Source organism: Carcharodon carcharias, chromosome 4, assembly GCF_017639515.1.
Source record: "Carcharodon carcharias isolate sCarCar2 chromosome 4, sCarCar2.pri, whole genome shotgun sequence".
Lineage (NCBI taxonomy): Eukaryota > Metazoa > Chordata > Chondrichthyes > Lamniformes > Lamnidae > Carcharodon > Carcharodon carcharias.
In genome coordinates, this window is record NC_054470.1 from 159,182,484 (window position 1) to 159,207,715 (window position 25,232).

The 25,232-nt window shown below is 43.9% G+C and overlaps 1 protein-coding gene across 2 annotated transcripts in view; it reads left to right on the plus strand.

Moving 5' to 3' along the window:
* sv2ca (synaptic vesicle glycoprotein 2Ca) overlaps nucleotides 1-25,232 on the plus strand; it is a 179,360-nt gene that overhangs the window by 96,094 nt on the left and 58,034 nt on the right. For both annotated transcript variants that reach the window (XM_041186439.1, XM_041186440.1), the window contains exons 4-5: nucleotides 18,023-18,156; nucleotides 19,967-20,056. In XM_041186439.1, the coding sequence (XP_041042373.1) occupies nucleotides 18,023-18,156; nucleotides 19,967-20,056 (224 nt within the window). The remainder of the gene's footprint in view (nucleotides 1-18,022; nucleotides 18,157-19,966; nucleotides 20,057-25,232) is intronic.

Below are 25,232 nucleotides of genomic sequence, written 5' to 3' on the forward strand. Positions count from 1 at the left end.
GGAGGAGGAGGCCCTCCCGCACCTGACCAGACATGTCTGGGAGGAGTTGGCAGAGATAGTCAGCTCCCATGACGTGGTACGACACACACGGGTCCAGTGCCCCAAGCGATTCAACGACCTCTTGTGCTTGGGAAGGGTGAGTACCAAGTTGACAGAGGTCACTTAATACAGCCGGTAGCTTCTCCCCCCCGCAAAGCCCCCCCCCATCTCCCAACTCTATGTGCAGTTACAGCATTGAGTCCTTCATGGCATGTTTCCCTCGCTGGGTGGGCCAGCAGATAGTGCCCATACCTAATTCACCCTGAGAGGGTAGTGATGAGATGGGTTCTGCACCCGCACCATGTGTTAGACTGACACCCACATTACTGTTTTGGGGGCAACCTCAAGGATCTGCACCTCAGTGCAGTGCTGGAACTCCGAAACATGTCAGAGTCGGGCTGCTGACTGACTGGGAGGGGAGCTTCCATGTGGCGGGGTACCCATCCACCTGCTGCCCTTGGCATTCCGCATGCTTGTGCGTCTTTGCTTTGCAAGGCTAGACCATGTGGTGCCAAATGTGATGGAGGCAGCATGTGGGCAAGGGGGGTGTCAGCCTTGGCTTCTTGGTGTGAGTGTGCGGTGGCTGCAGGGTGACGATTCACTGGAGCCCCACAATGTCCCACTCTGGTTGGGGTGGCAGGGATGCGATGGGAAACCAGGGTGGACTAATCAATGCTCCTCTCTCCTTTTCAGGAGAAGGCAGAGGGCCCACCTCTCACAGTCATCCATCCAGCCGGGCTGGAGCACTGAAGAGCCTTGGAATCTGTGAGCATCTGAGGATGTGGGCGTCGTGGGAGCTGCCTGGGTACCTTGCACAGACTTGTAGAATTAGCATCCTGTGATCACACACTATCTGCACGTTCATGGCGTGGAAGCCCTTCCTGTTGACGAAGGAACTGGGCTCACCTGCTGGCATCTTGATGGCCACATGTGTGCAGTCGATTGCATCCTGGACGCGGGGGAACCCAGCCATGGCCGCTGTGTCTGGCTGGCCTCGTCCCAGCGGTAGTGGTTGAAGATCAGTGCACACCTGAACAGAGTGTCTGTCACCTGCTTGACACAAGTGTGGACAGCTGATTAGGAGACTCTGCAAAGATCACCCTCCAACCCCTGGAAAGAGCCAGAGGCATAGAAGTTGAGGGCAGCCATGATTTTCAATGCCACTGGCATGGGGTGCCCACCCACACAGTTGGCACAAATTTCAGGGCCTATCATCTGACAAATGGAGGTGATTGTCTCCTTTGAGAGATGGAGCCTCCTTCGGTACTGCACCCTCAAACATATTGTAGCTGCTTCGCCGCCTGTATACCCTGGCAGCAGCATAGTGGCATCTTCTGTGTCCCCTTCCGTCCTGGACTTCCTGTTGGCCCTACGCCCCTTGTGCCTGCGCCTCTCCTCCCAAAGGTGGCTCCCCTGGAGGCTGAATGTGGATTCCTGGCCTCCTCCCCCTCCTGGCCCTCCCTTCCTCCTCAGGGGAGGTGCCTCCAGTAGAGAGCACAACTCCCATTCCCAGGTTAAGGAAAGGCTTCCTGAAAGCGGCAAGGCCCCAGAAATGACGTTTACTCAAGAGTCCTGACCTGAAGGCTGTTACTCCTGCCCAATCAGCTTTGAAGAGTTTTGAAGAATTCATGCTCACACAGGCAAGTATCAGTAACTTTAACAATCAAATGTCTGACAAATAACACTCATGACCCCACTCACCCCTCTTATCCCGTCTGTGGATGAGGTTTATACAAATGTGGCCTACCCGCCTGCCCATGAGACGTCCTGAAGATCGCACGGGCCCCGAAAAATCTCCAACAATTGCTGCCTCAAAGGCCTTAAGAAGATCATTAATTAATGGCAGCGCAGATCAGAGAACATCGAAAGCCCGCCCACCTAAATATCATGAAGGCGCACGGTGATGTCAAGATGCTGTCCCGATGTCTCCACGGGTCATTTCCTGCGTGGCCCGCCCCCTCACGCCGACGAGAAAATTCTGGCCTAATAGAAACAAAGTATATATCATGTTGGAAAAAATGTGAGGTAGAGTAGCTCATGTCACAAGGAACATGTTTGTAAAATAGGATAATGGTTTCACCACTGCCAAATACATGAAGTGTTATATTATTAACAAGATCAAGAAATTCAAGGTGAGCTAAACAAATGCCATATGGACTATGGCAACCTCCTGTCCTTTACCTTAAATCTATGCCCCCTGGTTATTAACACCTCCACTAAGGGAAAAAGTTTCTTCCTATCCACCCTATCTATGCGCCTCATAATTTTGCATACCTCAGCCTTCTCTGCTTTAAGGAAAACAACCCTAATCTATCCAGTCTCTCTTCATAGCTGAAATGCTCCAGCCCTGGCAACATCCTGGTGAGTCTCCTCTGCGCCCTCTCCTGTGCAATCACATCCTTCCTATAATGTGATGAGAACTGCACACAGTACTCCAGCTGTGGCCTAACTAGCATTTTATACAACTCCAACATAACCTCCCTGCTCTTATATTCCATGCCTTGCCTAATAAACTCAAGTATCCCATATGCCTTCTTAACCACCTTACCTGTGCTGCTGCCTTCAGGGATCTATTGACATATATACCAAGGTCCCTCTGATCCTCTGTACTTCCTAGGTCCTACCATTCATTGTGTACTCCCTTGCTGTGTTAGTCCTCCCAAAATGCATCACCTCACATTTCTCAGGATTAAATTCCATTTGCCACTGCTCTGCCCATATCTTGAGAAATGGGCAAATGGTCAGGCTATTAATCAAACCCTTCAATTTACATGAGCCAACTATGTCAGGTTGCATTCCATAGATGACAGTATCATGGCCAAGAGCACTACAACCATGATGTTCCAGAGTATTTGATTACCTATTACTAAACTTATCCTATAACCATTAATCCCTTATCCTTATAATCTATTTATCCAGAGTTGTTTGACCTCAAATTAATAGATTCAAATAGTTTGTTCAAAAGCACTGTCGAAAAAATGGTTAAGGTCTAATTGCTGGTGGCATTTAAGGCTTTCCAATTTTATTCTGATCTCTTGTTCTGCATTCTTAACTTAAGTTCAATATCCTGTTTACATATGTTATCCACGCTTTTCCATTGTTTAACACCTTGATTGTCTCATTTCTCAATTGCCTTTTGCCTAATGAGAAAAAACTCTATTCTGTTCATATCAGATTGAAAACACAGCCTTCCCAATGAGCAATATAGGATTAAACCAAACTGTTTCAATTTATCATCAGCATCCACAAGTCAATACATCTCAAAGTTAGATCAGCTTTGTTGATATCACCAGTACAAGAGCCAGATATTTTCAACAATCACACCATGATCACTTTCATTTTTGCTGCCAGGGACAAATCCAGTTGATGTGTATAATCCATATTTGCTGCATCAATGTGTGTTATCATTCATTTATTTACAAACAATTCCTTCTGTTATTCTTTACTTAATTTGTCTGTATCCCTTTGAATGTTACTGCATTAGTAAATTATCCAGTCCCTTCCTTGCAACATGCTAGTGCATTAGTAATTTACCTGTCCTTTTCCTTGAAATCTTAACTTCACTAACACATGCAGAAATGCCACTCTGTATATTGTAAAAACATTAGTCTTGTGATAAACATCATGTAAATATTTTCTATTTTACAACGGCACCTGTATGATGCAAAGGGAACAAAGAAATCCACCTGCCTCTGACATTTGCAGTAACTCGAATCATTTCCCCCAGATTACAGTTGCTCTCAATATGCCCAGACTAAGAGGAGAAAAACAAATCACCCAGTATTGCTGCTCCTGATTGCCGTACAATGATATATGTTGTGTTTGGGCATGGGTTATTGCAGGATTAGGTTCAGGTATCATCCACTAGTTGGCTCGCATGTTGTTGGAATCACATCTTTCAAAACTGTATTTTTCTTTTAAAATATGAAATGACATTTCATTATCTGCACACCTGGATGCTGACCCGGAGTTTTTTTTTTAAACGTTCACCTTGAAACATGACCTGAAAAATTCTGGCCCATACCTCAGAAAGTCCAGGAAAAGAGGAGAGAACAAGGGGGCAATTGGGGGTTGCAGGGAGCCAGGAAAGGAACTACTCCATGAACTGCAAGTTCTTGAGCTGATGGAAGCAAAAAAATGTCATGTAGCTGAAATGTATTGATGAAAGGTGAGTAATGCAAGTTGTAAAGTTAGATTATTATTAACTTATCTGCTGCTGGAACCTTCATCCACAGCTTGGTTACCTCTAGACTTGATTATTCCAATGTACTCCTGGCTGGCCTCCCACTTTCTAACCTTCATTAACTTGAGGTCATCCAAAACTCTACTGCCCATGTCTTAACTCGTACTGTAAGTCCCATGACCTGAAAAATTCTGGCCCATGCCTCAGAAAGTCCAGGAAAAGAGGAGAGATGCATTAAACCATCACTCCTGTGCTGATTGACTTACATTGGCTCTGGATCAACCAACGTCATGATTTTAAAATTCTCAAGCTTGTTTTCAAATCCTGCTATGATTTCACCACTCTCTATCTCTAAAATCTCTTCCAGCCCTACAACTCTCACAGATATCTGTGCTCATCCAGTTCTGGTCCCACAGGCCCCTGCTTTTGATTAATACGCTATTGGCAGCCAATTGTCCAGTTGCCAAGGTCCCGAGTTCTGGAATTCCCTCCCTAAATCTCTTTGACCAGAATTTTCGGCTCAGCGAGTGGGGGTGGGGCCTTCTTGCCCAGGCATAAAATGATGTGGGGTGGCGTCGGGCGTGCATCCCGATGTCACCGCGCATCATTTAGACTTTCAGTTCAGTGGGCGCACAGCCAAGTCACCCGCCGAACCGCTGAAGGTCTATTAAGGCCACTTAAATATCAATTAAAGTAATAACTGAGCTTCCCGTCCAACCTTAAGGTTGGCTGGCAGGAAAAGAGCCCAGGCGGCCTTCGCATTTTTTATGGAACCTCATCCACGGGCGGCATGAGGTTTCATGAAGACTTTATAAATTAAATAAATGTTTTCATTAAAGTTCATTGACATGTCCCAGCTCATGTGACACTGTCACATGAGGGGACATGTCTTAAAATATTTTCTTTTCTTTATTTAAATTTTTAAACCTTAAACTAATCTCCCTGAGGCTCCTCTGTGCCTTAGGGAGATTTCTGTGCTCTTCCACTCGCTTGCGTGAAAGAGCACAGGCCCCGACTCAGGGAGTCCCCCCCCAACCCTCCCCCACCAACCTGCCCGCACAGGGAATGCTCAGCGCTTCCAAGCACACATAGAATGGGAGTGTGGACCCGATCAGGGGTGCTGATCCGGTTTGCGCCTTCTCCCCCCCCCCACCGCAGAGCATCCCCTTTGAGGTGGGGGGGTGGGTGAAAATTCTCCCCTCTGTCTCTCTTCTTCTCATTCCTCCTTTAAGCCAGTCCTTTAAACCCACTTCTTTCACCATAATTTTAATTATCAGCCCTAATACCTTCTTATGTGGCTCATGTCAAATTTTGTTTGATAGCCCTCCTGAGAAGCACCTGGAGGTATTTTACTCCTTTAAAAGTGCTATATAATTGCAAATAGTAGTTGTTGACATTTTGCCTTCAGCCCCAATGGAATTCGGAGAGCTTCCAGAAGATAAGATACGAGTCTGCGATGGGACAAATGATACATGGTTTGTGGAAGGAATAAATTTAATAGACCAAATGATCTTTTCTTACTCTTCTGCTTTCTTAAGCTGTTTTTTATCTACTCTTGTGCTTGAATGTTTGATAGCTAATGTCATGACAAAGAAAGCAGTTTTAGCATGCAAGCTATTCTGATGCCTTCTGCCAACCCTCATGTGTATTTAACTGTGCTGAATAAATACGAAAGAATTGCTGGGAAGCACACAGAACAAACTGGATTAGCAACATTACACCTGGCCAAGGCAATGTCTCTGAAGCCCATGGGGATTTAAAACAGTGGCAGCAAATCAAAGGACAAATGAACGCCTTTGAAAAATAACAGGCCCAGTTCCTTGTATTCATCAAGTTGCAGGCATGGTCCTTGTATTTACCCAGTTCATTCTCTGTGTGATAGTAAACATTGCAGGCTTCAGGTCTTAAACATTCAGTTGAAACAAAACATAAAAACAAAAAAACTGCAGATGCTGGAAATCCAAAACAAAAACAAAAACAGAATTACCTGGAAAAACTCAGCAGGTCTGGCAACATCGGCGGAGAAGAAAAGAGTTGACGTTTCGAGTCCTCATGACCCTTCGACAGAACTTGATTTCGAGTCCAAGAAAGAGTTGAAATAGCTGGTTTAAGTTGTGTGTGTGGGGGGGCGGAGAGAGAGAGAGAGAGAGAGAGAGAAGTGGAGTGGGGGTGTGGTTGTAGGGACAAACAAGCAGTGATAGAAGCAGATCATCAAAAGATGTCAACAACAATAGAACAAAAGAACACATAGGTGTTAAAGTTAAAGTTGGTGATATTATCTAAACGAATGTGCTAATTAAGAATGGATGGCAGGGCACTCAAGGTATAGCTCTAGTGGGGGTGGGGAGAGCATAAAAGATTTTTAAAAAAAAAATTTTTAAAAATAATGGAAATAGGTGGGAAAAGGAAAATCTATATAATTTATTGGAAAAAAAAGGAAGGGGGAAACAGAAAGGGGGTGGGGATGGGGGAGGGAGCTCACGACCTAAAGTCGTTGAAACATTTTGTTCAGGGCAGTACGCAGTTTCCCTACTTCCAGCTGAACCAAACTGGAATATTTCTATACGTCAACTCTTTTCTTCTCTGCCGATGCTGCCAGACCTGCTGAGTTTTTCCAGGTAATTCTGTTTTTGTTTTGGAATATTTCTATAATCATTGTTTGCGTTGAATCTGAGTCTATGGAGGAATTGAATTCTGCACTTACTCTCCCACAGGAGTTAAAAATTTTTATAATGAAAATATATCACCATCTCTCCTCTCCCCGCTTTCACACACACGCTGACTCCATCACCCTGGTCGGGGGGGGAAAAAATCCTCAACAAATCAGGACAAAAATCTACAGCAATTCCCTTTTCAATTTTATTTTTATTCATTTATAGGATGTGGGTTTCTCTGGCTGGGCCAGCATTTATTGCCCATCCCTAATTGCTGCCTTCTTCAACCGCTTCCGTCCATGTGGTATAGGTACACCCATGGTGCTGTTAGGGAGGGATTTCCAGGATTTTGACCCAGTGACAGTGAAAGAACGGTGATATATTTCCAAATCAGGATGATGAGTGACTTGGAGGGGATCTTGCAGGTGGTGATGTTCCCATCTACCTGCTGCCATTGTCCTTCTAGATGGTAGTGGTCGTGGGTTTGGAAGGTGCTGACTAAGGAGCCTTGGTGAGTTTTTTCAGTGCGCCTTGGAGACGGTACACACTGCTGCCACTGTGCGTCAGTGGTGGAGGAAGTGAATGCTTGTGGATGGGGTGCCAATCAAGTGGGCTACTTTGTCCTGGATAGTGTCAAGCTTCTTGAGTGTTGTTGGAGCTGCTGTCTTCCAGGCAAGTGGAGGGCATTCCATCACACTCCTGATCTGTGCCTTGTAGTTGGTGGACAGGCTTTGGAGAGTCTGGATTCTGAGCCTCTGACCTGTTCTTGTAGCCACAATATTTATATGGCTAGTCCAGTTCAGATACTGGTCAATGGTAACCCTCAGGATGTTGACAGTGGGGGATTCAGCGATGATAATGCCATTGAATGCCATTATGATGGTTAGATTCTCACTTGTTGAAGATGGCCATTGTCTGACACTTGTGTGGCACAAATGTTTCTTGCCATTATCAGCCCAAGTCTGGATATTGTCCAGGTCTTGTTGCATTTGGACATGGACTGCTTCAGTCTCTGAAGAGTGGCAAATAGTGCTAACCATAGTGCAATCATCAGCCAAATCCCCACTTCTGACCTTATGATGGAAGGAAGGTCATTGATGAAGCAGCTGAAGATGGTTGGACCGAGGACACTACCCCGAGGAACTCCTGCAGTGATGTCCTGGAGTTGAGATGATTAACCTCCAACAACCACAATCATCTTCCTTTGTGCTAGGTATGACTTCAACCAGCGGAGAGTCTTCCCTTGATTCCCATTGACTCCAGTTTTGTTAGGGCTCCTTGATGCCCCATTTGATCAAATGCTGCTTTTATGTGAAGAACAGTCACTCTCGCCTCACATTGGGAGTTCAGCTCTTTTGTCTATGTTTGAACTAAGGCTGTAATGAGGTCAGGAGCTGAGTGACCCTGCCAGAACACAAACTGAGTGTCAGTGAGCAGCTTATTACTAAGCAAGTGTTACTTGACAGCACCTTTGATGACCCCTTCCATCACTTCACTGATGATTGAGAGTAGACTGATGGGCGGTACTGGATTTGTCCTGCGTTTTGTGCACAGGACATAACTGGGCAATTTTCCACATTGTTGGATAGATGCCTGTTGTACTGGAACAGCTTGGCTATGGGGGCATCATGTTCTGGAGCACAAGTCTTCAGTACGGATTATTGTCAGGGCCCCAAGCCTTTGGAGTATCCAGTGCCTTCAGCCGTTTCTCAATTTCACATGGAGTGAATTGAATTGGTTGAAGACTGGCATTTGTGATGCTGGATTCCTCTGGAGGAATGGATCATCCACTTGGCACTTCTGGCTGAAGATTGTTGGAAATGCTTCAGTTTCATCTTTTGCACTGATGTGCTGTGCTCCCCCATCATTGAGGATGGGGATATTTGTGGAGTCAATGTTGAGGACTCCCAGGGTAACTCCCTCCCAACTGTATACCACTGTGCTGTCACAGCAGGTGGGACAGGACATATCCATGGATGGTAATGGAGGTGAATGGGACATTGTCTGTCAGGTATGATTCTGTGAGTATGACTATGTCAGGTTGTTCTTTGATTAGTCTGTAAGCCAGCTGTCCCAATTTTGGCACAAGCCCCCACATTTGCAGGGTTGACATGACTGAGTCATTTCTGGTGCCTAGGTCGATGCCAGGTGGCCCATCCACTTTCATTCCTCATCCAATTTTCTGTAGTGGTTTCATACAAGTGAGTGTATTGCATTTAAGGGGGGTGGGGTGGTGGGGGGGGAGGTTATTGCTGTATATCTGGAATCACATGTAAGCTAGACCAGGTAAGGATGGTAATCAGCATTAAGAGCATTAGTAAACCAGGTCAAATTCCACCATCTGCCATGATAGGATTCGAACCCAGGTCCCCAGAGCATAATCCTGGGTCTCTAGAACACTAGTCCAGTGACAATACCACTATGCCACCACCTCCCCCAATGTCCTGTTAAATTTTTCACCATTAAAGATGTAATGGTTTGTATCTACAACCAATTAAAATGAGCACCAGTGGAGTTTTAATAGACTGAGCACAACAGTTATGGGAATGATTATTGCTGGCATTAAGTACAAAGTAAGCTGGTCTTTCCGTAACCTTTATTTCAAAAAGCGTATCTAACCTGATTGAGTTCTATTGATCAATGACCTGTACCACTCTGTAAAGAATAAATCTTGAAGACTTGCCATTGATTCCTGCTCTCAGCCTGGCACCTTTATCAGTATGATTGGTGCTGCACCTTGTGGGACTGTGTCATGTCCACAGTATTTCTAAAGCAAATTCAGTGCGGATGTGCAAAGATAATTCAAACAGCTTTGTGCAGGCTACTGCATGCGGTTGTTAAGTCATAGAGTTCCGCCTCCGATCAAGGACTCTTGCAACTATGTGTCAGCATAAATCTCAAAGGCTGCTGACTCAGTCAGCCTTGCAGTGAAGTCAATTATGTACCATAATCCACATAATGAGATTTTCTGGGGATCAGCTAAAATGTTAACCCTCAGTGCCCTAAAACTGTTTCGGTTCTCTAATGCTAAATTTCACAGGTTACCATTTGTGCCTAATTTGCTAAGCATCATAATGAGGTTTGTATTTTTGCTGCTTTGTTGATTATAACCTTTTTATATATTATTGTTAGCTGAATTCAGCATTACTTTTACATTGGCTTTTGGCACATTTGTTTGTTTAATTTATCTTCAGGTGATACTGGTACATTATTGAAGGAGATTGTGTGCTTAGGCTGGATGGCTACTTGTCGACCAACACCAGCTCAAAGGGCCAAATAGTCTTCTTCTGTGCTGTAAATTTACTATGACCTTTTTCTCATAAATTTTCATTTAACGGATCCTTCATTCTGTCAATAGAAAGGATGAAGGAATCCAAGGTGCACACATCTCCCACCATGAAAGAAAAAGAATTCTCATTTATACAACACTGTATAAAGGGTATCCAGTTCCTTATCACCCATTCCCCAGCTCCATGTTGACTTCCATAGCAAAATACCCACCCATGTGTTTTGCCTCAACCTCTGACTGAGCAAGCCCTTATTCTCAGTGATTTCAAGCTTCACATTAGCTGCTTTGGCATCCTCTCCTATCGACCTTACCACCTTTCTTAATGCCCATAATCTGGTCATTCACATAAACACTCAACCCATATCTTTGGTCAACTCCTTGACTTCATCATCTTTCACAGCCTTTGTTAACTCAGTTTTGAGGACATCTGTGACTATCTCCTTTACCACCCACAACTGGCTAAGCCCTCTTCAAGCTCTTCGTATCTATAAAACTAATCTCCTGCTCCTTCAAACTCCTGACCACCCAACTCCCCTTTCTGATTTCCATGCTAGCTGCCATCTTCAGCGGTTTGTCCTGCTTCCCTTCAAAACCACTATCAATCAACCCTCAAAAAACGCAATAACTCCACCTTAATCACCCATTTCTTACTAAGGTCCTTGAACGCGTTGCCAGTTCCCAGCTCAGAGCTCATCTCGTGAGAAACTCCCCCGTTTCCCAAAACACCATGTTTTGCTCTTTAACCATTAATATTAATATGAAATAAAGGTATTAAAATAAGGACAGAATATATAACTTTAAATTGGGAATTGAATTATGTCAGTGTGCCCTGATCAATTACCTTGTCTTCTAACACTATTTCACCTGAAGAAAACACTTGTCGCTATGTGAAATGTCATATCGAGTATAGATTTGAGTTTGTTAGTTGGACACTTACTCTGTTAATTTGTTATTCAGTCACAGAATATAAACAGTGCTGGCAAGGTCAGCATTTATTGTTGCACTCTAACTGCCCTTAAGAACATGATGGTGAGCTGCCTTTTTAAGTACAACCAAATAGGCCCTTTTATCATTAACTACACTGCTATGGGTCTAGCATCACATATAGGCCAGACCAGACAAAAATGGTAGATTTCCTACCAGTTGAGTTTTCATAACAATCCAATGGTTTCATGGTCACCATTACTAATGCTACCTTCTTATTTCCAATTTATTTAATTAACTAAATTTCCCCAGTTGCTGTGGTTCGATTTGAACATATGCCTCTGAATCATTAGCTTAGGCCTCTGGATTACTAGTCCAGTAACATAACCACTATGCTACCCTTATCTGTGTTGAGCTACTGGACCTGCCTAGCTCCATACTTTTAATTTTTAAAAATTCTTTTATAGTGGGATGTGGGCATCACAGGCAAGGCCAGCATTTGTTGGAGTTGAACTGAGTGGCTTGCTGGGCCATTTCAGAGGGCAGTTAAGAATCAACCACATTGCTGTGGGTCTGGAGTCACATGTAGGCCAGACCAGGTAAGGACCGCAGATTTCCTTCCTGAAAGGACATTCGTGAGCTGGATGGATTTTCACAACAATCGATGGTAGTTTCATGGTCAACATTACTGTGAGACTAGTTTTCAATTCCAGATTTATTAATTGAATTTCAATTCCACCAGCTGCCATGTGGGATTTAAACCCGTGGCCCAGAATAATAGCCTGGGCACCTGGATTACTAGCTCAGTGACATTATCACTATGCCACCATCTCCCCAGAGGGATGAGGATCCCTGTCAACTTGGGAAATATGTTTGAAATCATGGATGTTACCAGTTGTGCTGCCCCAGACTTGTTTTATTTGAAATGTTACAGTTTTCTTCCTATTCATTTATTCAGCTGACCTGATATCTCAGAGGTAAAAGTCTCACACTGAGCCGCAAAGACCTGGAGGGATCCTAGGCTTGATTCCCTTAGTGTGTGCTGAGTTCATTGATCACAGTTGGGGCAGTGGTAAAGATGTTATAATCCCAGCCCCTTGTTTAGGAAAAAGAAAATGAGCCGGATTTCCCAATCCTGATTACAGTCCTTCTGGCTGTGTGATGGGGGCCGGGTTGCTTTTGGCCATGATGCTACTACAGTTGGATAGCCAGCTGGTGCACATTTTCAAAGCTCACAAGTGAATAATAGCCAGGGACGGGCCGGTAAAAGTACATTCCAGGGGGGAAATCAATGCCTTTGGAAAAGGCATAAAGAAGAGATCATGGGAAAGAAAAAAAAAACAATCGAGAATAAAAGCTCACATAGAGTACAATTCATATGGTTTGCCTTTAATGAAGTATTTGGTCAGACCACGCCTCACGTACAGCAGGCCTCCCTGTCGCAGTGATTCATTTGGTCATTTTGGGTAATCAGTAGAGTGAGAAGGTGATATTGAGCAAGAGGAATGCTCAGGCTGTCTCTGGAGCTACTCGAGTTCTGTTCTGTGCAGTGGTCCATGGAAATTGCTCCCTGGATACAGACTAACCAATGGCTTTAACAATCTGTGACACTGCAGGAACTCAGGGCTAGACTGAAGATTAATGACTAACCAAGTATATACACGCTGCAGCACTTGCAAAAAGCAACAGTGATATTTAACCCTGTGTTGTAATCTTCATTTCTTTTGGAAATACAATTACCTTGACAAGACCAGTAAATCTTGGGTCCTGGCTTTTGTCACCACCATTAGGCAGACAGATGTGGTTGCTCCACCTTACATTAACAAGCATATCCATTAACAATCACTCTTATGGGAAGTGAGAATGAACAAAACCACAACGCAGCCTTTGCTGCAGGTTTATCGATGTCTTTTATTGATTAATGCGAAAAAGCAATTACAGTGTGAATACTGTTTGACTTATATTCATACATTACTCAGTTAATTCAAAAAAATTTTTGAGGTTTATTTGTTTAATATCCTCAAAGAGGTTAAACAGCGCATGATTCTGCTCTCCAAATATATATTACATTTACCGATGTGAGGGGTTTAGATAACATCATGGGGTGAAATTAATTTTCTGCTGTAGCACGAAACAGGTGATAATGAATCGGCAGTTTATTTTACACCCCAAACAATTTTCTTTTCCAGTGAGCTTAATGGAAAAAAGTATAAAACAGGCTTTTAAAACAGAATTGCAAATATGACTGGGGGACTGAGAAGTAATGTAGGCCAATGAGGATAGAGGTCAATGACGAACAGGATTTGTTGCAAGTAGGAGTAGTAAAGATTTGGCCTAACTGCAGTTGGCAGAGGATGGGAGGTCAACAAGGAAAGCTAAGACTCTGAGGATGATTCCAGCAGCAAATGAAATGAGGGGGACAACCTCAAGCCTGTATTGGGTTTGCTCCTGGTCTCACCTGATCAAATATATGCACTTTACCAGGGATGATTGGATTGTGACCAGAAGTGGCTAGAAAAAGAGCTAGAGACAAAGAGAACTCAAGACTTTCAATGTGATGCAATCACTGTTTAGACCACGTAATATTATCAGTTCAAAGGCATTGCATCCTTGTAGTGCATTACTCAGCATATTTGGGCCTAAATAAAGAAATAAATTAACTCTGGAGTCGATCTGTTGACCAGCTGTGAGGACCTGATTTCATAGTCATTCTGCTGACTGCACCACTGCAGAACCAGCCACCTTTCTCTGTGCAGTTATAGTCAAACGTTTCACAGAGTTGGCTGACTGACAATCAGATGAGAGAACACTTTTGAGTGCCCTTGCAATCAATGTGTCACCTTTCTTTGCAGATCAATGTATGGGACTTTCTTAATAAAGGCCAAATTAACATTTTTCTTACCTTTGTACTATGCAGATCCTATTTTAACAGTGGTCTTAATTTCACCCTCAGGGTGCACCCGAACAACAACATTTCATTTGCCTTCCTAATCACTTGCTGTACCTGCATACCAACTTTTTGCAATTCATGTACCTGGACACCTAGATCCCTCTGTACCTCAGAGTTCTGCAATCTCTCACCATTTAACTAATATATTGAATTACTATTCTTCCTGCCAAAATGGACAAGTTCACATTTTCCCACAATATACACCATCTGCCAAATTATTTCCCACTCACTTAAACTATCTATATCCTTTTGCAGACTCCTTATGTCCTCTTCACAACTTACTTTCCTACCTATCTTAGTGGCATTGATATAAGAACATAAGAAATAGGAACAGGAGTAGGTCATTCAGCCCTTTGGGCCCACTCTGCCATTCAATGAGATCATGGCTGATCTTCTACTTCAATACAATTTTCCTGCACAATTCCTGTATGCCTTGATGTTTTTAATATGTAGAAATCTATTGATCTCAGTCTTGAACATAATGACTGAGCCTCCACAGCCCTCTGGGACAGTGAATTCCAAAGATTCACCACCCTCTGAGTGAAGAAATTCCTCCTCCTCTCAATCTTAAATGGCCAGCTCCTTAATCTGAGACTGTGTCGCCTGGTTCTGGACTCACCAGCCAGGGGAAACATCCTACCTACATCCACCCAACATGCCCTGTGAAAATTTTGTAAGTTTTAATGAGTTCACCTCTCTTTCTTTGAAACTCTAGAGAATACAGGCCCAGGTTCCTCAATCTCTCCTAAGACAATCTCGCCTTCCCAGGATTAGTCTGGTGAACTTCTGTTGCACTCCCTCTATGGCAAAATATCATTCCTTAGATAAGGAGACCAAAAATGTGCACAATACTCCAGGTGCGGTCTCACCAAGGGTCTTTGCAACTGTGGCAAGACATTTTTACCTCAGTACCAAACCCACTGGCGATTCAAGCCAACATGCCATTTGCCTTCCTAACTGCTTGATGCACCTGCATGCTAGCTTTTAGTGACTCACGAACATGGACACCCAGGTCCCTTTGGACACCAACACCTCTCAACCTCTCACCATTGAAGAAATACTCTGCCTTTCTGTTTTCTTCTGCCCAAGTGGATAACTTCACACTTATTCACATTACATTCCATCTGCCATGTTCTTACCCAGCCTGTCCCAGGCCCATTAAGCCTCCTTGCATCCTCTTTGCAACTCACATTCCCACCTAGTTTTGTGTCTTTAGCAAATTTGGAAATGTTACATTTGGTCCCCACATCCAAATCATTTATATAGATTGTGAACAGCTGTGGCCCAAGCACTGATCCTTGTGGTACCCAAATAGTAACAGCCTGACATCCTGAGACTGACTCTTTTATTCCTCCTCCCTGTTTTCTGTCTGTTAACCAATTCTCAATCCATACCAGTTTATTACTCTCAATCCCATGTGCTCTAATCTTGTTTGCTGACCTCCCGTTTTGGACCTTATGGGCAATTGATAAAAGACAGAAATGGATGGTAATAAAGGAGAGAGAAAAGAGAAAATGAAAGGGAGAGGGAAGGGAGAAACAGGTGGCAATAAAGCAGAAAAGGAAAGGGACAAAAGTTGTGATTAGAGCTTTTGGGCAGGGGAGAAAAGGGATATGCCAACAATAACTGAGATGGAGTTAGGAGAGAGAGAGTGTCTGTTTTAATTGGAGGTTCCAGCATAAACCCTGCAGAGGAAAGAAAGGATTATTTGAACAGGGAAGCATGGAGGAAAAGCAACAACTTAACCAGGTTTAACTATGATGAACTCCCAGTTGAATTGTCAAGGAAAAGGGAGAAAAGTGTCAATATTTACTGGGGGGTTGGGAGGTGTTGGAGAAGAGAATGTCTCTGTGAAAGGATAGGGATTTGAATGGGTTCACTGACTCTGTGTACCAGAGGTAAAGGAGGTTTGGGTGTAGAGGGATGACATTTGAGGTAACTTAACTAAATTATGGTTCAATTGTTTTTGAAAATGAAAACTCAATTAATAGTGAAGCACAAATGTGCTTCAAGTTAATTAAAATGCATAATTTTAATGTACAAATTCAGAAGTTACCAGGATAGCAACCTCTTAATTTTCCAGGAAATGATTTACCAATTTAATACCTTCAACATTTGAATTTGTCATTCTGATTTGCATGTGCTTATTTTGTTCTTGATGTAAAACTGATGGAATATTGGTTGCATGGACTTAAGTTATGAAGCCCAGGAAAGATTTTCTGTTTTGGTCAGCACCCTGCAGCAGAATCAAATGCAGGTCCTGGCCTTGCACTATGTCAGGAGCAGTCATCTGACATCGATTTTGGCTAGTTTGGTAAATTACTCCCCATCCTGGATAGCGGGCAGGCTCTTGAAGTCAAACGGAGGCCCTCCAGACTGAAGGTGCTGCAGCCTGCCAGGGAGAGAGAAAGTGCTGACATCGTGAGGTGCCCTTTCAGCACTTTTAAAATATTTGAAATAAAAATGGCCGCAGATGCAGGTCCAGCGCTCTGGAAGGGAAACCTCTCTGCAGGGCAGCCTGTAGCCACCTTTGTAGTCAGGTAGTCAGGAGTCCTCAGAGTGATCCTGAAGCACTGGCTGCCCAGTATACTGCCAGCTGCAGGCGTCTGCCATGCTTCCAATACCACAAGGTCCCTACACTCCAGTTGGCCTCTGATCCTTGGCCTTTATTGACCATTTAATCAGTTTAACAAGTTACTTGCCCCTTGCTGGCAGTGACTGTTCCAATGCCCAGTCCAGCCTTCCTGAAAATGGCTTGGGAATGGATAGTCCCCATCAGCCAATGAAAATCCTGCCCCCTCCCCATTATGTAACTGGTTATTTCCATGGGATGGATTAATGAGGCGCAGTAGTCCCAACCCCCACAGAGCCTGCCCACAATCCCAATGGCTGCCCCACAGCTTTTTAACACCATTAAGTGGTTGGAGGTGGGCCTTCTGCCTCTCTCTCAGGAGGAAGTCTCACTTTTGGGAACTACTGGCCAATTAGTCCCACCATGCTGAGGGGCCCAGACTGACAGCTAAGTTCAGGGTCTTCTGGAGGCAGGCTGGTAGGCCCCGGTGAGGGGAAATGGTGGGGCGGGTGGAGGAAGGTGCTGGGTTCGAGGGGATGGGGTGAAGATTAAAGAAGAGGGTTAATAACCTTGAGGGGGCCTCCAATGGGCCAAGAGGGCCATCAAAGGAGGCCCACCCCCTTGCCCGACACCAGCCTGCGCAGCTAAGGCTGCAGGGCTTTCTGACTGTTGCGGCCCTCCCCCTTCGTTAGGTATAATACCCGTCGCTGTGGGAACAAGGCCCTTAACTGACCATTATTTAGTAACTTAAGGCCCTCAATAGGCCCAGGGCAGGCGGGCCAACAATTGGCTCACGTGTCCCCCCGGTTAATTGTGGTGGGTACAGGGATGGACGGTTAGGTGGCAGGTATGGTGCCCGCTGGATTTTACATGCTGCCTCCAACTTCAAACCCGGTGGCGGGGGACAGTATGATCCAGCCCCTTATGTCACAATCATTCTTCAATTGTTTGACATTTTGGGGGCTGTGTCAGTTTATCTAAATTTATTGATCAAATTTTGCTGATTTTCTAAGTTGACAGAATGCGTCGCTTAAAATTGTATCAACTACCTTTCAATAAACTGGTGCCAATCAATCTAAGTTGTTTAAATACAATGAATAGTAACCTCCTTTGCCAGCGGAAATATAATGCTGTATTTGGTGGTAAATGTGTGGTAACATCACATTTAACATCCAGCAGGCACATTTGAAAAGAAGCTGCTTCGTACATTTTCATCAATCCGTCGACGATCCTCAACATTTTGAGCAATCCCTTTTATTTATGACCAGCAAGTAGGAAAATATATCCAAGTGAGTTGTGAATGCTTTGGATTTGTGGATAGAGCTCTCGCTTGTTATTGGAGTGATAACTGCTGAAAGTCACAAGGATTAGTAAAACTGAAGTTCTAAGAATTTGCACTTTTCCTGTCCAGGTTGGAGTTTTAGTATGGGCTCTGCATACCAGTTCCACAGCTGGCGGGTGTTCGTCGTTGTCTGCGCTCTTCCCTGCGTCTCCTCTGTTGTTGCACTCACGTTTATGCCTGAAAGTCCCAGATTCCTGCTGGAGGTAAGGCACTTGGAAAGAGGGCAAAGGCCGCTATTTCCTGGGTTTTTCTCTAAATTGATTAACAATCTATGATAAGTTTTCCTCAGGAACAAATATGGATATAAAAAGGTAACAACTTTCTTTTTTTTTCTAGTTTGCTTTCTCCCACTCCTTTGCTGAAGGCACTGGCATACAGTTCCACAACCCTTTAGTGGCTATATTTGTGCATGAGCTCAGAGTGTCAGAAAGCTACTTTACCATGTGGGGAACAACAGTTAGGCCCAAACCTATCACCATTCAACACATGCACTTTCCAGCAGGGCAAGCACTCAATTACAACAACAACAGCAACAACTTGCATTTATATAGCTCCACTAATGTAATAAGAAGTCCCTTGGTGCTTCACAGGAGCATTATAAAACAAAATTTTATTGGCCAAAATTGATTAATTCTTCCTTACATAATACTTCGCTAATTTTAATATTAATAATTTACTCCACCCAACTCCAAGCCTCATTCCAACCTTTGCCCAAATAAGGACAAAAGAGCTAAATTCCAGAGATCAGTTGAGAGTAACTGCCCTTGACATCAAACCAGCATTTGACCAAGTGTGGCATTAAGGAGCCTTAGCAAAATTGAAGTCAATGGGAGTCAGAGACAAAACTCTCCATTAGTTGGAGTCGAAAAAAGGATAAAAGAGGATGGTTGTGGTTGTCAGGCCCAGGACATAGCTAAAAAAAATGCCTCAGGGTAGTGTCCTAGGCCCAGCCGCCTTCAGCTACTTAATCAGTGACCTTCTCTCTAATGTAAGGTTAGAAATGGGGATCTTCTCTGATGATTGCACAGTTTTCAATCCCATTCATGATTCTTACAAAATGAAGCAACCTGTGCCTACATGTAGCAAGACCTGGACAACATTCAGGCTTGAGCTAATGAGTGGCAAATAACATTCATATGAACATTTGAACCATCACACCACAAGTCCCAGGTATTGAACATCTCCAACAAGAGATAATCTAACCATCCTTGACATTCAGTCACATTACCATCCATAGATTCCCCCATCATCAACAGCCTGGGAGTTATCTTTGACCAGAAACTTAACTGGACCAGCAGATAAATACACTGGCTAAAGGAGCAGGTCAGAGGCTGTAAATTCTCTTGACTCCCCAAAGTCTGTCCGCCATCTACAATGCACAAGTCAGGAGTGTGATGGAATACTCTCCACCTGTCTCGATGAGTACAGCTCCAACAACACTCAAGAAGCTCAGCACTATCCAGGCAAAGTTGCCCTCTTGATTTGCACCCAATGTACCAACCTAAACACTCCCTTCATACTGGCACACGGTGGCAGTAGTGTGTACCATCTACAAGATGCACTGCAGTAATTCACTAAGGCTCCTTCTACAGCACGTTCCAAACCTATAACCTCTAGAAAAACAAAGGCAGCAGATGCATGGGAACACCATCACCTGCAAGTACCCCCCCCCCCACCCCCCTCCACCGCCCCCCCACAAGGCACACACCATCCTAACTTGGAACTCTTATCATTGTTCCTTCAGTGTTGCTGGTTCCAAATCTTGGAACCCCCTAACATATCTGTTGGTATATCTACACGACATGCAATGGTTCAAGAAGGTGGATCACTATTACCTTCTCAAGGGCAATCAGGGATGGACAATAAATCCAGGCCTTGCCAGCGGAGCCCACATTCCATGAGCAAATAAATATTGTAGGTTCTGGATTGACAAAAGTCTCATGAGTATGATCAGTACAATTAGAAGACTGGTATTTCTGAAAATGTACATACTTGATTTTATTGTTTTTATAGGTGGGGAAACATGATGAGGCCTGGATGATTCTGAAGCAAATTCATGACACCAATATGAGAGCACGGGGACAGCCCGAGAAAGTGTTCACTGTAAGTGTCAACGATGAAGAGTTCAAGGATAAATGATGAGCTTGGTTTGGTGAATTAGAGTCTTGAGAGGGACTGAAATGTAGGACAGTATGATAGAGAGAGTGTTTTATAAAAAAAAGAACCTCGTTTCTCTAGATCTTCCTGCATTATAGCCCACATTGATATGAAGGAGTTCCCTGCTCCTAACAAGCAGATGCCACTTCATATGAGGTAGAAAATAGCAGATAAGTGGGAGTGGTTCGGGATAGCTATCCTACCACAAATCCCTGTACGTGGGAAAGCACCTGGTTCACCTGGAATGCAAAGCTGAGGTCATGGGTGTTGCAGCATTTTGTAAAATAAAACAATGGCCTTCTAACATTCAGCTACCCTAGAAAGGACATATTAAATATTATATAAATTCAAGAATTACATACATGGCAACCTTCGGTAAAATTTTTAGCACGGCGTGCAGGCGCACGCTCGACCCGCTCGAGCGCAAAATGACACACGATGTCAGACGAGCGTCCCGACGTCAATGTACAGTCACGCGATATTTCATTCAGCGGGTCACTTGAGGGGATATGCTCCGTTACATTTTTATTTCCTTTATTCTTTTTTTAAAACACTCTATCTTCCTGAGGCAGCTCTGTGCATGCTCGCCCGGCTCGCACTGCCCCATCCTCCCCACCCCGCACCCCCCCACCCCCAAACGCCCCGTCTGCTCAGGCAGCACTAAGCACTGCTGCTCACATTTCACTCTGGGTTGGCCTTAATGGTCCTCCAGTGTGAAATTGCCTTCTGGTGCTGATCGTGAGCGGTGGTCAGCTTCCCAACAGCCCCCACCCACCCGACATGGGTAAAATTCTGCCCCTAGAAAACTTGCAAAAACTGATCAGCAAATTCCTAAAGGTGATAAACCCCACAAAATTATCAACAAAAGAATGATCCTGATGATAAACCTATAGTGCGTGAAACCAAGTAACAATGCAAGTTTGTAACTTAAGTCATTGGTGTCTCCTGTCTTCACAAAGGAAATAGATGATGTGAAAATTACACTGAAAGAGGAAATGGGAGTTATGAACAGGATAGTAATAGGTAAAGAGGACATCCTAAAAACAATAGCATTACTGAAAGCTGGTAAATCACCTCGTCCAGGTGGAATACATCCAAGGTTGCTGAAAGAAGTAAGGATAGAAATAGGAGAGGCATTAACTGCAGTCTTTCAATCCTCATTGAATGCAGCAGTTGAGGGAAGACTGGAGGATTGATAACGTTATAGCACTATTCAAGAAAGGGGAGAAGGATAAACCAGGATACTATAGGCTGGTCAGCCCAACATCAGTGGTGGGGAATATTTTGGAAACAATTATCAGGACAAAATAAACGTTCATTTGGAAAGCATAAGCATCTGACTAGCTTAACTGAAAATTTTGATTAGGTAACAGAAAAGGTCTATCAAGATATTGTACTATATGTTGTATATATGAGCTTTTGGAAGGCATTCAACAGTGCCATACAAGAGGTTGAGAAGCTGGAAGCTCATGGAGTTAAGGGGAAAGTGGAGGTATGGATACAGAATCGGCTCGGTGACTGGAAGTAGAGAATGGTGGTGGATGCATGGTTTTCAGAGTAGGGGCTGTTTCCCAAGAGTTAGGTTGGGTCCATTACTTTTTAAAAGTTTTCTGAACAACCTAGAGTCGGGTGTCAGGAGCAACATTATAAAGTTTGCAGATGATACAAGCTTGGCAATGTAGTAGGTGGTGATGAGGATATATGACAGTAAACATGGATAGATCACTGGTAGAAGGGGTTCAATGCAGAGATGTGTGAAATCATGCACTTTTGAAGAATTTAATATAAGATAATATTACCATAAATGGTACGATTTGGAAAACTGCAGATGAATGAAGTGATCTTGGTGTCCATATACACAAATCTTTAAAAATAGCAGGACAGGTTGATAAGCTGGTATAAAAAGTTACTTGGATTCATAATAGAGGCACAGAATGTATAAGCAGAGTGATCATTTTAGAACCTTATAAATCACTGATTAGGCCTCAACTGGAATATGGTGAATAATTCAGGAAAATGTAATGCCTTAGAAAGGGACCGAGGGGGTTTACCAAGACACTATAAGTTATGAAAAGTTGGAAAAATTAGGTCTGTTCTTCTAGATTAAGAGGTACCTAATAGAGGTTCTCAAGTTGATGAGAGGTTTTAATAGATGATAGTGTTAGGAAATAGAGACAGTTTAAGTAAGTTAAATTGGTATTTGTAGGTGTTAAGAATGAGTTTTAGCTTTAAAGTTTAAGTTTGATTTGTATTTCTATATGTATGTGTTAAGAAAGGTCAAATTGAGTTTTAGTTTCACCTTAAAAGGGTGCTTGCATTTTGAATTAGGAGTTTTATGACTCCTAAAGAAAAGGTAAACAAACAAGGGTAGAAGAATTGGACTGTTGCCTAGCAACAGGGAGCCAGAGAGGCAGGTCCTTCCCATAGACGCACACACAACAGAGAAACAGCAGTTTGATTTGGAAGCTGTTGGAGTTCAGCTGGCTTAGAAGACAGCTGCCAAACAGAAACCACCTGGGAGGGACAGATAGCCAGCCCCAAGCTAAGGAAAACCCGAAAACCCAGGAGAGTGGAAGAGGGGAAAACCCAAAGCAGACCTTCTAGTCAGAGGAAGAACACGAACCTAAAAAAAGTCCTGTTAATGAAATTAAGAGTGAGGGGAAGAGATAAAGGCTCCAAGCCTCAGATTTAAAGAGACAAAAGCTGCAGAAAGCATATCTAAAGTGAGAACAGTTTTCAAGGGGCAAGAAGGTCCAAAGAGACAACTGAAGAGAGAACTGAACTGTAACCCTTTGCTATGGGCATGTGAAGCAGTGGTGTTGTTGACGGCTGAGTTGGTGAGAGAGGGTGCATGGAAGACAGCTTGAAATCATGTGGTGACTCAGGGGAGAGGAATATAGGAAGGAGAGTTCAAATCAAAGCATTGGTTTGGGAGAAGATTCCAAGGCGAATTCTTGAAGAGTAGAGATTGGAAATCCTTGTGTGAAAAAGGAGTTCAGTGAGATTGCTTGGCTCACAGTATGACAAGCGTCTGGGGGGTAGTTGAAGAGAGATCCATAGCATTTGTTTAAGATGGCATCTGTCAATTGGTTTCAGAATGTGGTGTGTCTGACCACAGGGTGCCATAGATTTACACGTACTGTGTACTTACTGTGGACATTAGAGTATAAGATAGCTTTTGTAACTTGTGTTATCATTCCAAATCTGTAAAGGTATAGTTGAAGATGAAGGAGTATTGTAATATGGTTCATCTTTTCTCCTTGAATCAATGTTTTATTCTTTTGTTAAAAGTTCATCAGCTGACTCCTGTGACTTTGTTCAGCAGCCACTCTCCATGTAGCTAAACAAACAAATAAAAGTTCGGATCTATCAAGCTGGGTTCCACCCTGGGATCAGGCTTGTCCAGGGGTAACCTCAGCTGGTGATCAAAACAATAGAGAAAAGATAGTTCCCTCTCGCAAGTGGGTCAATAACTAGAGGTCATTGATTCAAAATTGTTGGCAAAAGATCTGGAATTTTTTCCCACTCAAGGAGCTGTTGGGGTCTGGAAAAATTCAACTGAAGAGGTAATGGAAGCTGATTCTATAAATAATTTTAAAAGGGAGTTAGACATCTGATGGTAAGGAACGTGCAAAATCCAGGGATGTGGGCCAAAGCACAACTGCCCTTTCAAGGAGCCAGCACAGGCACAATGGTCTGAGTGACCTCTTCCTGTGCTGTAAGGTTCTGTGATTCCAGGATTCTATGAACATTCTTTCACTCATTTGGAGGAAATATAGTGCTAGTACATAAAAGCCCAAAGAAGGAAATTCAAATGTTGAATGTTGGAGGATGAGAAGGATGTGCTTTAACAACTCACCTGAATGGCATTGCATTTGGCGATGGAGCACTCGTATCATGAACTGTTAGAGTTGCCCAATGCCATATATCAGAATGGAACTCACTTCTCCAATGAACTGCGTGGTGGCACCAGGCAAGTGAATGCATTTTCATGTAATTGAGACCCAAGGCCCAATATCAAATGGGCCTGAGGCCTGCTAATTCCAGCACAGGATTAGCTCTCTGCGTTCAGTTTCTATAGGACCAGGTTTGGGAAGAGAAGAGGCCAAAATTTCCATCCCCATCGGTATTAAAGAGAAGCTCTCCATTTGCTCCAAAAGTGAGAACATGGCTTTGCTCTGGAGCTGACTGTGTTTGCCAGGAAGTACATCAACTTATAGCAAATGTTGAGACAAATTCAAAATTGTTATCCTGAGGAGAAAAGAGCAGTGATTCTTAAAAAGGAGCTGCTAGTAGTTTATTTTCAGTTGTATCATAACATTTGGCAGTTATTTCCTTAGTTTGTTAGAATGGTGATGTGATTTACATAAAATTCTCTTGAGGTGTAGATTAAAGCCTTCGGCCGGAATTTCCCGCCCCCACTAGCGGCGGGGTTCAGGGCGGGCAGGTGGGCACGGAGAATACAACAGGATGAAAAAAATCGAGTTCACCACGGTGGGACATGGCAGCGGGAACTTGCGGTCCTGACCATCATGGCGGGCCCACTGAAGGCCATCAGGAGCCCGTTCAGCATCTAATTAATAGAATGTAAATGATCACCTGGCTGGAATTCTCTCCCCCACGCCCCTGCAACACCCCCCGCCAATCCCCGGCATATCATGTGCCCCCACCAGCGGGAGTTCACGCTAGCCCGAAACACAACCAGACCAAAGTGACGTTGAGGTGGTGAGGACTTACCGGTAAGGCGCAGCCTGATCCGCTCAGTGGAAAGTGCTCGACAAGTAGAGAGGGAGGTGCTGGAACACGAGATGGGGGAGTGGTGAAAGCCAGGGGCAGGGCAGCAAGACTGCCCGGGGTGAGCATGGGGGGTTGCGGGGAGGCGAATTCCGGTCAGATGCTCATTTAAATTCTGTTAATTATATGCTAAACAGGTTCCTGATGGTCTTTGGTGGGAATGGCAACTTGTCATTATCCCACCATGATGGCTGGGACTGCAAGTACCCGCTGTCATTTCCCACCATTGCAAACCTGATTTCTGGTGGGCTCATTGGGGAGGAAAGGCATGTGAAGGATTATGGTGATGGGGGTGCTGTCAATGGTGATGGGGGGAGGGTGCGAGTTA